General features: G+C 42.8%; 1 protein-coding gene across 1 annotated transcript in view; it reads right to left on the bottom strand.

Annotated features, from left to right (window-relative positions):
- Positions 1-13815, bottom strand: part of PSD3 (pleckstrin and Sec7 domain containing 3) — a 418120-nt gene that overhangs the window by 246710 nt on the left and 157595 nt on the right. The window contains exons 3-4 of the mRNA XM_014536830.1: positions 11936-13043; positions 8552-8947 (exon numbers count right to left, since the gene is read on the bottom strand). Coding sequence (XP_014392316.1) covers positions 8552-8947; positions 11936-13043 — 1504 coding nt within the window. The remainder of the gene's footprint in view (positions 1-8551; positions 8948-11935; positions 13044-13815) is intronic.

The following is a 13815-nucleotide window of genomic DNA, read 5'->3' as shown; positions in this document are numbered from 1 at the left end:
AGTGATTTGTGAAGTCATCTTATCTGCCTCCTCCCTGGGAGACACCTAGTACCTAGCATAACACAGCTGCTAATTACATTCTTCATTCAACAAAAACTGAGTGTCCAGTATATGTGCTGGACCCTGTAATCGGGTCTCTGAATCTCAAGACTAAAGACTTGAGTAGTTCACTGCCTAAGAGGCAGGCCCATACCTGACTAAGTATATAATATCATATAATGGATCCTAAAATAGTTGTTAAAGGAATGCTGAGTGTGAATAATGACCCTTTATGGCTTTGTTTCACAATAATAATTATTCAATGTCTCTTATTTTCTCTATACTAAAGACTTTATATTACCACTCTTCTCAGCTTCCTTGTGTTGGGGAGCTGCTAAATAGAGTAATTATAACCACAATAAAACTATCATTAAATATCCTCACCTTCAAGTAACCTAAGGCTCTTAGAATTATTATTGCAGATATACCACATCCTAAGTCAATCTGACCACAGTCCATTTATACCAGGTGACTTTGAAAAGTTTTGAATAGTTCAAGCAGTGCTATTACTAATAATCACAGTTATTATCCCCTTCCCCAGATAAGAACGTTGAGGGTTAGAGAGATAATTCACCAAAAATTGAACCAAAGCAGTCTGACGTTTAAGAACCCACACTCCTCCCTAGGAAAAACGATACTGTTTCCTAGCAGGAAAATGGATCAACACCTATATTTCTAGAGTAGGAATAGGCACCCTATGATCACCAAACCAAAGATGACACGAGAAACCACTCTGAGGCTCACAACCAGGTCCACTCAACTCACTTGTATATAAACCTCTTAGGAGATTTCTCCCTGCCACCAGCACAGAGACCTGTAACAGGCCTACTCCACTGAAGGAAGGAACTGTCAGCTTTGTATTCTGCATCTAAACAGTTTCCAGTGCGTCTCACACTTTAAAGTGCTTATAAGTCACCTGGGATTTTGTTAAAACACACATTTGAGAGAACAGTCAGGGGTGAGGTCCCTTACACGTTTCTAACGAACTCCAGGAGAGGTTGACAACCTAGGCTGAATATAAGATTCACCTGTTTAAAGCTATCACTGTACAGGTGACTCTCCAATGATAAAGTTCAGGGAACCAGAATTTCTAAAAGCTCCCCTCACAACTCTAATGTGCAGTCAAGTTCGAGAACCCTGTTCTAGAACTTTCCTACGTTAGATCTGGTCCATGGACCCCTGTGTTTCTACACCGGTGCTTCTCAAACTTTACTGTATGTAAACCGCCTGGATATCTACTTAAAAATGCAGATTCCAATTCAGTTGGTCAGGGTGGAGCCTGAGATTTTGCTCTCCTAACAAGCTTCCCAGTCCAGGCTGCTGGGGCATAAGACTGTGAGTAGAAAGATTAAAAATTTCAGATTAGTGTGTGTGGGCTTTCCTTTAATAATTCCAGATTTGGAGACCAGCAGATATCTGGGGATCAAGGCTCCGGCACAGGCTTATGAGGTAGCATATGAGGTGTGGGGATTATGAAGTCAACGTATTTACCTAACATTGGTTTACATGCAGCTTAATATTAATCCTCATTAGCATTCATGAGAAAGATTACATTCAACTTACCCTGCACCATGGTCACTCCGGTACTGAATAGTAAGGCTCTATTAGGGGCTTGAGCCAATTTAATATTATAGAAAGCATATAAGATCCATAGGAGAAAAAGAAAAGCAAGATTAAAACACAGGAAATGTACCCATTTGGGGTTTTGATAAACTAGTATTCCTATGTAAAATGCCTTCAAAAGACTATTTATTTAGAGAAGGTCTTCTTTTTTCTTCCTCAAACCATGGCTCAATGGACAACTTTCTCATCCAGTATTGCAAATCTTGTGTTAAGTGACCTCTGCTGAGAGGAAATGTTACTGCTTTCTTTGAAAGTTAAATATTACACTGATATATGAGTAAAATGATTGCTGTAGCACCAGTTCAAATATTAACTGCCAGCCCCGTTTTTATTTAGAGCTACGATTCTCCTTATAATAACATATAGCGCCAATGTCCTTTACCATTTGAGGTCTTTTAGTATATTCCTTAATAAAAGATCATCCACTGAACCAGCACCCATAGCCCCCTTCACACCAACACCCACCAATATCCTGGGCATTACTGTGTTTGTTTTAAAGCTTAAACTACAGAACTAGAAGTTTCTGGGGAACCCTATTTCCAATTCAGGAACATTTCCTGATGTCAGCCCCAATTTATACGAGAGCCACCCAATAAACAGAAAGAGCCCAAAACCACCAGAGCTGGGCCAGGCCTGCCTGAGAGGAACCAGAACAGCAATGACCGGAGCATTTAGTTTCCACACTGTTCTCCATGACAACCAAGCCACTGTCAGAGAGGGGAGGCAAGTGCAGAAGAGCTGCCAGGAAACTCAACAGAGAGAGCACATTTTCTCCACAGAGGGAATCGGAGAGATGCGCAACACCCAAGTGCGCCTGCATGTACGGCCTCAGACCGCTCCTAACTCTCCATGAGCTCGCTGGCACCCACAGCTGCAAGCCTCACCTCTAAATGGGACTCCCACGTCTCTCCAGCTGAGCTGCAATCCCACACTCTCACTAGCATTTGCAGGTGAAGGACTCTCGCTTCCCTCAAACTTAATTGTTTCAACTGCCCACTACAGGGTGCTCTCCTGCAAACTGCTATTCTCTCAGACTCCTGAGGTCCTTACTTGATTTCATGTCATCCAGGCTTGAAACCTCACAATCCTTTTGACTCCGCTTGCATGTCCTATGTTCAAACAGTCACCAAATCCTTCTGGTTTTTCATCTTCACCAGGCTTTTTCTTATGTTTTCTTATATTCCTGTTGTTCAGACTATTGTGAAACTCATGACAGGTTTACAATGAATATCCACAAACCAGAACTTGGCAAATTCTTACAACAAAACTGTAGATTGGGTGGTAACTTATCTCCACTTTCCCAGTAAGGAATCAGAAGTTCCTTGAAATGAAGCAACTTACCCCAAATCAGGCAGCCAGTAAAGAGAATGACTTGACCTCCTGTTGTTTGTATTTATGCTGCCCTCCTGCAATGCATTGTACTCTTATGGAAAAAAGTGACACTTCAGGAAATTCAGATTAGCTTAGAGTTTGTGCTGGCAGCTCAGAGGGTGGTATGGGTCTTGAATATATGGTGGAGTGACAAGATGACTGTTCTCAGGTGCTATTGTTGCTGGTATTATTATTCATTTTCACTTATTTCTCCCCTACTATGTACCAGGCCTTGTTAAGCCACTTGATCTTCTTGATTTTTTTTTACCACTTGATTATAATCTCATCTTCTTCACCCTCCTATAGCAGATAGGTTACACTGGGAAAGGTTCCTGGATTGTAATTTACTAAAGATCACACAACTAGTAAGTAACTGAGGCAGCATTCGAACCCAGATATATGATTGGCTCTGAAACCTAGCAGAGCCCCCACCCCCATCACCGAGCAAGAAATCCTTTGTGGTTAAACAAACAAAAACATCACCATTACAACTGCTTCAGGAAGCTAGAAAGAGAAAAATGAGAATCTATTTTCTACAGAACAAGTTTTAAAATGTGAAAGAATAAAACTGAAAAGATCAGGAGAGCCACAGCCACCAGAACTGAGCCTTGAGGCAGACAGCCTCCTGCTCTGAATGACAGGAGCCCGGAGCAGGGAGCTCCATGGTCAGCCAGCTCTCCAAAGGCAGTTTCACAAGATCAAAATCTGTTCCTCTGGCACCAGCTTAACTAGATCATGTCATTTTAGTATTTACACAAGCCGGTAAAATGCCTGCAGGTTTTAAATTTGGGATGAAAAAATTTTTTTGAAATCACACATCAACAAATTTCTGTATTCATCTTGTTTCATGGAACTTTTTTCCTAGGCAGAAAGACACTAGAGAGAGAGACTAGCTGAGGAAGAAAGAGGATCCTTCTAAATGCCAGCGTTCCACTTGAGAAGGGGGAAAAAACAAGCGGAAGGCACCAAACCACAACTACCAAATTCAGAGTGGACCCACGTCCTGCGGAGCACTCTCCTCAGGCATATCAGTGGCACACAGATGTAATCCACCTCCTCTGCTGCACTGGTCTCCTGAGTCCTCGGTATCCTGAGCCATATCCGAGAGAAAAACCGGGAAGCTGAGACATAAAATATATCTATTACACTAAAAAGATCAGTTTAAAAGGAAGTTTTATATATCTCAGAGAATCAAAAGAGAAGCTTCTGCCAGAGTGCTATATTTGCTCTCTCTCTTTTCCTGTCTGTCCAAACCTAAGCTCAACAGAAATGGACAATATTCAGCTCTGTTAGTGGTCACAATGACAACATCTGTGCCTTACAGTCTCCAGGTCAGAACTTACTGATGGGAGTTGCAGTCATCAGCTGATGGGCCGACAAGGGAGAAGCACCCAGACACAAAGGAACCCATTGGAACATGTATTACTGTAAGTCTCTAATTATCCTTTCTAATTTTGGAGCCATGTGACTGGACTTCACACAGCACTGCTGACCCACCAGCCTGAGTGCTCTGTAGCTGGACCACAAAGGGAGGGGATGATACTCTTTGCTCCTTCATTAAAATATTGTGTTACATTCACAGGGCGAGCTATTTCCTGGCGGACGTGTGGTTCCCTGGCTCAAGCTTGGTGTTCAGAACACTCGAGCACCTGAGAGAATTTAACTCTTCCTGTCTAGATTTACTCCAGGATCTTAAAGAAGTTTTTACCTTATGAAGAGTGATCTATTTGCTATCACAAAGGCATATGATCCTTTAAAAGACAAACAGTGAGCACACATACTCTTTAAACATGTCCTTTCTCACCTGATATGAGAATACTGCAGATTTGAATATTTCCTTCTGTGACTTAAGGGAAGAACAATCCCCCTCTAGCCAGCAAAGTGTGGCTCACTCCCAGACCGCAAGGTACTTCCTGAGGGGGAACCAGATGTGCTCAAGTGCTACAACATCCTCATCACCTTTCCAAACACTCTACCTTTCTCTAAAGCAGCAGCAATGGAGAACAGTGTCTCCTGAGTTTAAGAGAAATCAAATACTACCACTGAGATCATTTTCAGCGACTAATGGCACTTACTGAAACAGAACAGGGTTAAAAAATATATACATAAGCAATGCCAAACAAATGTCTTTTCGTTTTGAAACAAAATTTGCCTGAGTTCAAATCCTGGGTATGTCCCTTACTATCCATGTGACTTTGAGAAAGTTGCTCAACTATTCTGTGCCTCAGTTCCCTTGTCTGGAAAATGAAGACATTAATAGTTCCTTTCTCCCAGCTTGTTATGAGAATTAAGCACCATGTATTTACTAAATAATAAAACCTATGGGAGGCATATGACATAAAACTGTGTTTAGAGACTTACCTAAAGTATTTTATAATATTTTCTACTGGCTGTCAACTAACATTAAAATCAATACCTCAACAGGGATGGGCTTAATTTTCTTGGATTATGTCTAGCTGGAATCACAGAAGCATCATCAGGGAGATATCATCCCTTTTCCTTTTCTCCTTCTTCAGAGTTTACTTTATCCAATTCAGTCAGGATTCCTCCCCCACCCCAGCCCTGCCCAGTCCACTACCAAGAAAACAGGAGGGGCTGGTGAATAGATATGGAATGCCAGGCATGTGTCCTTGTTTTATTTATCATTTTTCTTGTGTACATATCACATTTATTAATACACAGCTGAAAATGTGTTTTCCTTGAATCCTACCACTGTAGCTCTGAGTCTTGGCTAAGGGAAGTCAATCCTGTTCACTACTGTGCAGTCAGCATTTTAGTCTGGATTTCCTTCATAGGTTCAATACCTCTGTGTCTGCCTCCTTACCTCTGCAGAAGAATGCTTCAATGCAGAAGGAATTTTTAAAAGCCGGCTCATTGATTACTTTAAAATTTATGGAGACATGTTTATTAACAACTTGGTAAATTTTTTCTCCAACTGAAAACACACCACCAACAACAAAAAGTAGCTCTACAATCACCAGCTCAGACTTCTGGCTCTACAGACCTAACGGCATTGAGAGAAATTAGATCAAAGGAAAGGATAAAGATGAGACCAGGCAGCTAGAATAGTGAATGTACCTGGTCTAGGAGTCAGGCCATTTGAATTCTGGTACAGGATCTATCACCAGGTAAATCCATCCCACCAAACTGGTGCTCAGATTCTTGACTATAAAACAAGGCTATTTAGGGCCCCACTTCAAACTGGAAAATGTCATAATCCTTCTACCTACATTACAATTCCGCTGGTGCTGCAACTTCTCCAAGGCACCAAGAGGCAGAGGGGGTAAAAACAACAACAACAACAACATATGCAAGTTATCAGTTTCTTTAAAATTCTTAAGATCATTGAGATTGCCCTATCTTTTCTAACCCTGAATAGAGACATATACATGTGGAAAAGTGCCCAGAGCTGGGTGAGAAGTTCGGCTGGCTCATCTCTAAGATGCTTCTCATTCAGTCTTATCCTTGGGCAAGATCTCATGGTCCAACAATGCGCATGACGCAGCTGAAACCTTATCCCAAGAAGGCTGAAGTACACCACTGTCTCAATCTGAGGTGCTAAAATACTGTAACCTTACCCAATGTCCCCTTAACTATCTAACTCTGCCCTGCTAATGATGGCACTTAAGCTGGACACAAGGATGATGCCTTCCTATTCTAAGGGAGCAGACCACACTTCAGATACACCTTTCACCCAATTCCTTCCTGTTCTAACTCTGTGAATTTTATTTACTTACCCTCCCTGTGGCTTCTATAGCAAAGCCTATTGGCCTAAGACACTCAGCTCCCCAACCTATTTTGGGTCTGCAATGTAAGTAACTTTCACTTGCCCCAGAAAGTTGGATTGGAATTTCAATGAACATTTCTGCATCGCCTGTGCTACATAGCATTTTATCACAATTGTCAGTAGCACCATCTCAGAGATATAGGAAGTATAAATGTGGGCTTATCAGCATCCAGTTCTGAGTCATACATTTACTCAAGTTCTTGCTTTGTACCAGGTACTCTGCTGGATACTTTATTTATTTTTCCAATATTTTTTTATTTATTTTTTGAATTTTTTTTTTTTAGAGAGAAAGGAAGGGAGAGTAAGAGAAAGAGAAACATCGATGTGAGAGAAACACTGATCAGCCGCCTCCTGCACACCCCCCTTCCCCACTGAGAACTGAGTATGCAACCCGGGCATGTGCCCTGACCAGGAATCAAACTGGCAATCTTTTGGTGCATGGAATGACACTCAACCAACTGAGCCACACCAACCAGGGCTCTGCTGGGTACTTTAATCTCAATTAGGTCTTTAAATTTCACAGTCACACAGAGCACTGGGATCATTAACCCTATTTTGCAAATACATAAAGCAGGTTTCAGAGAGAAGTGGCTTGCCCAAGTAATTCAGACCAACGTTTTCTGCTTTTGAAACCTGTGATCTTTTCATTATCTACCTGTGACCCAAGAAGACAACCAACATCCGCGGTCCATTTCACATGGAAACACACAGCTACATACTATAATGTCCCAGTCTTGAATGTACTCATCCAATGAACTATAGACCATAAACAAACTGGTGACAGAAAATGCTTAATACAGGATGAACTGCTCATAAAAGAGGTTCCTTGATAAACTGTACTATGAATACTGACTTTTAATAAAAGCACTGAGCTTTGAAACAGTTTATCCCTATTCAACCTCCCTGCCACCTCCACCAACACACACTAACACACTTGAATTTAGGAAAACTATGTCAAAACTAAATCCATAACATCTTTGGGAAGTTTAGCATGCTCTGCTCACGAATGGAGATGTTAAAGGACAAGTAAACAGCCCGAGGATGATGAGCAAGAGGAAATGAAGTGCTAGATAACCCATAAACAGGGATCACTAAATGACAGGTATGACACATAGAACCCACGTAATATCATTTTATCTCCCAGGTAGACAAATCCTAATGTAGAGGGAATAAATATGTATAGTCTTGGGTGCTCTCTCCAGCACCCACAACCTTCCCCTGCCATCCCAGGAACAGGAAGACTGCCCGAAAACAGGACCTTCCAGAGCAAAGGGCTGCAAGGGACTTTGGTGACCATCAAACCCACACTCTCAGCTTTCAATTAAGGAACCTCTGGCCGAATCAAACAATCTGCTCCAAGTCATCAACCAATGTCAGTGTCAGAACGAAAGCCAAGACCTATCTGTGTCCTTTAACAGCACCAGGCCCTGCCACCAAAGCTGCGTCATCGTAGCTGACATCTACTCCTCCTCACTCACAGGTGTACGTTCAGGGCTGTGGCCAATGTGTACATGGTCATCCAATAAACGAGGGACCGCAGCTTGCCAATTTGGCAAACCACTAAAGGGTGCTCTACCTGTCCCTGAAACCCAAATTATGTGTTGCTCACATCATTCACTTACATCCATAGAAACTGGCCAAATGCTTTTCAAATATATTCCATACTCTGATTTCCCAGAGAGAAAATGATACAAAAACCACCAGCATGAAAATAGAGAATGGGACTAGTACCTTCCCCAGAAGGCAATCTCCGGGGTGCCTTTCGTGTAGATGGATTCCCCAGCGCCACTGAGCCCATTGGTGATCTCGCTGGAAGAGCCCATCACGATCCCGCCGTCTGAGGACACGCTCAGGATGTCGTGCTGTCCCCCCACTGACGTCCTCTCCAGGAACTGACCGCCTTCTTTAATGCGCTGCTGTATCATGGGAGTGAGGGGCATCTCGAAGCTGAAATAGCTATCGGGCTCTGAGTATAATGTCTCCAGGGACTCAGCACTGTAGTATAAAGAGGTGTTATCCAAGATGGTTTCAAACTGGGAGCTGTACACATCAGTGGAGTCCTCCGTGTACCCGGGCCCAAGGATGTCATCCTCTCCTCCCGCAAAGTGCTCCTCGTGGTCAAGAATCCTGCGAAGAAATGAGAGTGAAGAATTTCAATATCAGGTTAACTTTTTCTTTGATTTTTTTCCCCCCTTCAACCATATAAAAAAAATAACATTCTGTAGCGCTAACACTTGTATTCACTGGGCTTACATCTTAATATATTTGGGAAGGAAGATACCACAGAAACAAACTCAGGTTGAAAAACATAGCCTACATGTGCTACACTACCCTCAAAATAATTTAACATAGGTTCAAACTAGTTTCCTAGTATGTGAATACATTAGCCCAATGAATATTTCAATAAAATATTCCCATTTCAGCCAACTAAACTCCACATATTCAAATAATTAACAGCTACCGTCATGCTTAATTTTAACAGAAGCAAGTAAATATGTTGTGTAAACTTAATGGAGTAAAAATACACTAAGCTTTCATCAGTCTATTAATACTTTCTGATTTAAAGACCAAGAACCCTCAAGCAGATGACATTAGAATCTGAGGGCTGCCCCCTGCTGACAATAAGGCAGAACTGCAGAGAGATTCCAAGTCCAAAATTAGACAGTGAATAACCTTAAAAAAAAAAAAAGCCCACAGACATGTTTACAACAAGGCTAACCAAAACAGTGAAAACCTAGAAACAATTTTTAAGTTAATATACAGGGGTGGGGCATTAATTAATTAATTAATATGTATCAGGTTCTTCAAATATTAAAAATGAACATTACAGTAAGTAGGTAAAATTTTTAAAACTCAGTTGGGCACATGAGGTCAAGAATTAGAAAAACCTGGAGCTGGATTCTGGGTGTGCTGAGTGCTAGCTATGTCACCTAGCAACTTAACCTCTCTGAGCCTCAGATTCCTAAAAATAGAAACAAAATAAAAATAGGGATAAAAACACCTCATAAGCAATCTACATTCCTCCTAGATACTGATAGGATTCATCTTCAACAATACAATTGTCTTGGTTGTTTTTAAATGACTAAAGGCCTACCACGTACCAAGAGGGTTTCTGTCTCTTAATGGCTTCTCACTATACTTGGAATAAAATGAAAAGTTCCTATGATAAAGCTCCTCCCCACACACTGATTCCCACCACTCTCCCCAGCTCCTTATGCTCCAGCCTCACTGGTCGAGTGTCAAGTCTTCAAACGTGTCATAAGGCCCTTGCTTCACACAACTCCGGGCACTCCAGCAACCTCCTCTGCCCTTGTGAGTCCCTCTCCCTGGAATCTTCTCCCTCTATTCTCTGCCTGGTTAACTCACAGTCATTCCTCAAGGCTCAGCCTAATGATCACCTCCAAAGAAGGGCCTTGCCCAAGTCATCAAATGAATTAGCCTCTCCTGTCTTCAAATGATTCTTTCTAGTGTATCTCTCTCCTTTACCCTACAGAACCTAGCACAATTTGTGGTCCTATAATTATTAATGTGTTTTTGCGGTCAATGTTTATCCTCAGCAGTAAACTACATGAAGGCAGTGACCATGGGCTGTGTCTATTTTTGTTTTGTTTTGTGTTTTGGGGGTTTTTTTTGCTAATTCTCACCCGAGGATATTTTTTCCATTGATTTTTAGAGAGAGTGGAAAGGAGAGAGAGAGACAGAGAGAGAGACAGAGAGAGAGAAACCTCAATGTGAGAGACACACATCGATTGGTTGCCTCTGCATGCACTCCCCGAGCAGGGCCGAGGATTGAGCCTACAACCAAGGTACATGCCCTTGATCGGAATCAAACCCAGGATCCTTCAGTGCACAGGCTGAAGCTCTGTCTATTGAGCCAAACCAAGCCAGGGCTGCTGTGTCTATTTTAAACATTCCTTTATGCCCAGCATCTAGCAGTGTCAAGGACATGGAAGACAATCAAAAAATATTTGTGGGAGAAAAGGAAGGAGGGAAGGCGGGAGGGAAGAAAGGAGAAATGAATAATCTACACAACAGCAAAAATGCATATTCCATGGAAATAAAATTGCTGAGTCATGTGCCACATATCAAGGCTGCTTTTGAGGGAAGTCTGAAGATTTTATGTGTTGGGGGATGGGAAAGGGGGAGTGGAGAAAAGAAGCCCTGATAGCCATTCCAAAGGAGCCTCACTCTCCTCGTACTTGTAATTAATTATAGAGGAAAAGGCATTTCCCTATCCCAACCAGTCAAACAAAAAAAGTGCTTCAGCTTTGACACTGATGTTCTCCCTTAAGAACAATGAAATGTGGCGTCATGAAGCCAGGGCAGAAAAGATGGTGCAAATCTGAAATGGTGCCTCAAGTGACTGCCGGAAGGAGCACTGTGTGGCCAGACCACGCACACAGGAAGTGGAGAAAGACGGGGCATGTCTTCCATTGACCCAGGCTCTCAGCTGGTGTGGATGTGATGTCAGAAATGAATGGAAAGACCAGGAAATACCATATGATGCTGAGTTTACTTATCAGAGACATAATCAAAACATGCTCTTCCTGTGGGAAGGGATTCTCATGTGAATGCCACAGAACAACTGAATTACACAGTCTATTTCTAGCCTCCTGACCTCCTCTCTAAACCTGAAACACTGAGCCAGCCCCTCACTCAGAACCTCTATGTTCATACATGTGTGTAGGCTGGATGCAGGCACTGGCGTTGCACCCAGAAAAAATGCCTTAGTTAGGATACAATGACTACAGGATATGTCAAAAGAGTCCAAATCTTTTCATATTATTAAAAATAATTGTGGGGTGTTGTAGTTACCTTGATGTTGGAAAACCTGAAGCCTGTCAAATATAACAAAATGTCAGAAATGGATTCACATAGTTTAGCACTCACAGTCTCTCCATCATTCTGCTTTTCTGGTCTATGCCTAATGGACAACTTGATAACAAGATCACTCGAATATCTTGGATACTTAGAAGGAATCTAGCTTACAGGAACTTCTGTTGTTTGATAAAAAGGACCCAGGAAATTGTGAGCTGAGTTCTCAAAGCCAAGCGAGGATAATCGTTTCCAACTATATGTACCAGGACCACAGACAGTAGGACTATGGGGGCTCACCTCTCCTTGTCTCTCTCCAGTTCAGGCTTCTCCTCAAGATGGTCTTTGTTTTCCTTTAGGAAGACTTCATCCTCTCCACCCTCAACAAGAGGCGCGGGGGGAAATGTCCCCGAGCTAGTGGCCGGCCTCTCTGAAGGACCTCTCCAGGTGTCGCCCCCAACACGCTCGGTGAAACCAACTGAATTACACAAACCAGCAGAAGAGATGAGGTGGCTTGGCACTTTGGAAAACCCCTGACTTTCAGGAGAGGTAGTCCTTTCCGAGGATGTCTCAAAATCCGCAGGTTGCCGTGTCTCTCTTTTCTTCCCTCCTGTCCACAATACTTCCACCCCTTCAAATTCCACATGTTTGACCCGGCCAGGCCGTCCCGTGGAGCTGCCTCGATCACATCCCCCTGGGTGCTCTCTCTGCAGCTCAGACCTCCCCTCTCTCAGGAAGCCAATGCTGCCCGCAGAGCTGTGGGCTGCCGCTGGGCTCCCCAGGGAGGACCCGGGACAAGCTGGCTCCTGCACGCGGAGAGCCCCTTTCCTCCCATTGGCAGTTACCCGGGAAAGCTCCCCCTGAGCTTCTCCACTTAGCAGCACTGTCAGATCCTCCTGGATGCGCAAAAGAACACCTTCCCCCGTCGTCACTTCAGCTGAAAGAGGTATATCTGGTGGTTTTTCCTGGCCAGCAGGGAACAGTTTGGTGGCTGTCTGTGTTTGATGACTGGCAGTGTCCAGCTCTTTGTCCACCTGCTGAACTGAGAGACTAGAAACAGCATCTTTGTCCAGTACCTTTGTAGCCTGTAACGTTCCAGAAGCTATTCTGGCTTCTGTAGCTTTCAGAGCTGAAATCAAAGAGTCTATGGGTTGTAAACTTTGTTCCTTGAGGTGACTTTGAGAGGAGCCCCCTCCAACATCTTTTGGTCCTTCTGTAATACTGTCAAGCCCAGAGTGGTGGCTGGGATGAGGCTGAACCCCCTGCTGCCCCTGCAGGCAGCATGGCAGAGACTCTGCATCAAACTCAAGAGAAGTTCTTAGGCCTTCTCCACCGTCCTCCATGGTCCCATATTCTGGAAATTCATTTGTGACATTCGGTGGGAGTAAAGTGCTTCCTCCATGATCACCTATGAAGAGAACAGAATGGACACATGACTGGTTTTGAACAACAGGTTCAATGTGTGTCAATAAATATCCACACCTATTAGGCACTCAATGGTCTTTGACTCTTTCGCTGTCTCCTTCCCCCTTACCACTTCTCATAACCTTGCCAGTGGTCGCTGCCACTTACCTTACAGGTAACCACACAGGTTTTGGCAGAGAAGGAGACAATTTAATGACATGGGCCATATCTAACCTACTTCTGATAAAGTCCCACACATGCAGCTCAGTTGCTGCATGTGCAAAAGAGATTAAAATAAGGATACGTATCACTTTCCAAATACTACTCATGAAACAGCAACTAAAATATTTATATTAGGCATAACAACAATAGCCTTACGATCCAGCCAACAACATTTGTGCAGCACAAGCTCTGAGATAGAGCCTCAGAAAAAAGATGTGAGCTATTTAAAGTCAGTAAATATTTTTTCAGCAGGAAGCCTCCCTGCTTCACTGTTTGATTTGTGGGGCGTGGGGAGGGGAATGCTTTCAGAACATCCCTGAGAAATGAGTGAAGTCAAAATGGAATAGGAGACTTAATACGTGGAGAAAAATTTCCAGAATCCCAAAATGCATAAAATTTAAATGGTATCTTATGCATAATCCCAATATATGAAGCAATGAAAACAATAATTAGTATGTATTTAAAATATTGGATCAAATTTATATTTTCTTATTCATATGGCAGTCAGTGAGAACAAGGAAGACATTCTCATTAACAAAAAATTAAATTGGGAG

The sequence above is a fragment of the Myotis brandtii genome, unplaced genomic scaffold (assembly GCF_000412655.1).
Source record: "Myotis brandtii unplaced genomic scaffold, ASM41265v1 scaffold103, whole genome shotgun sequence".
NCBI classification, from domain to species: Eukaryota; Metazoa; Chordata; class Mammalia; order Chiroptera; family Vespertilionidae; genus Myotis; species Myotis brandtii.
Note: the sequence above shows the minus strand (reverse complement) of the source record. Positions and strands in the feature narration are given on the sequence as shown.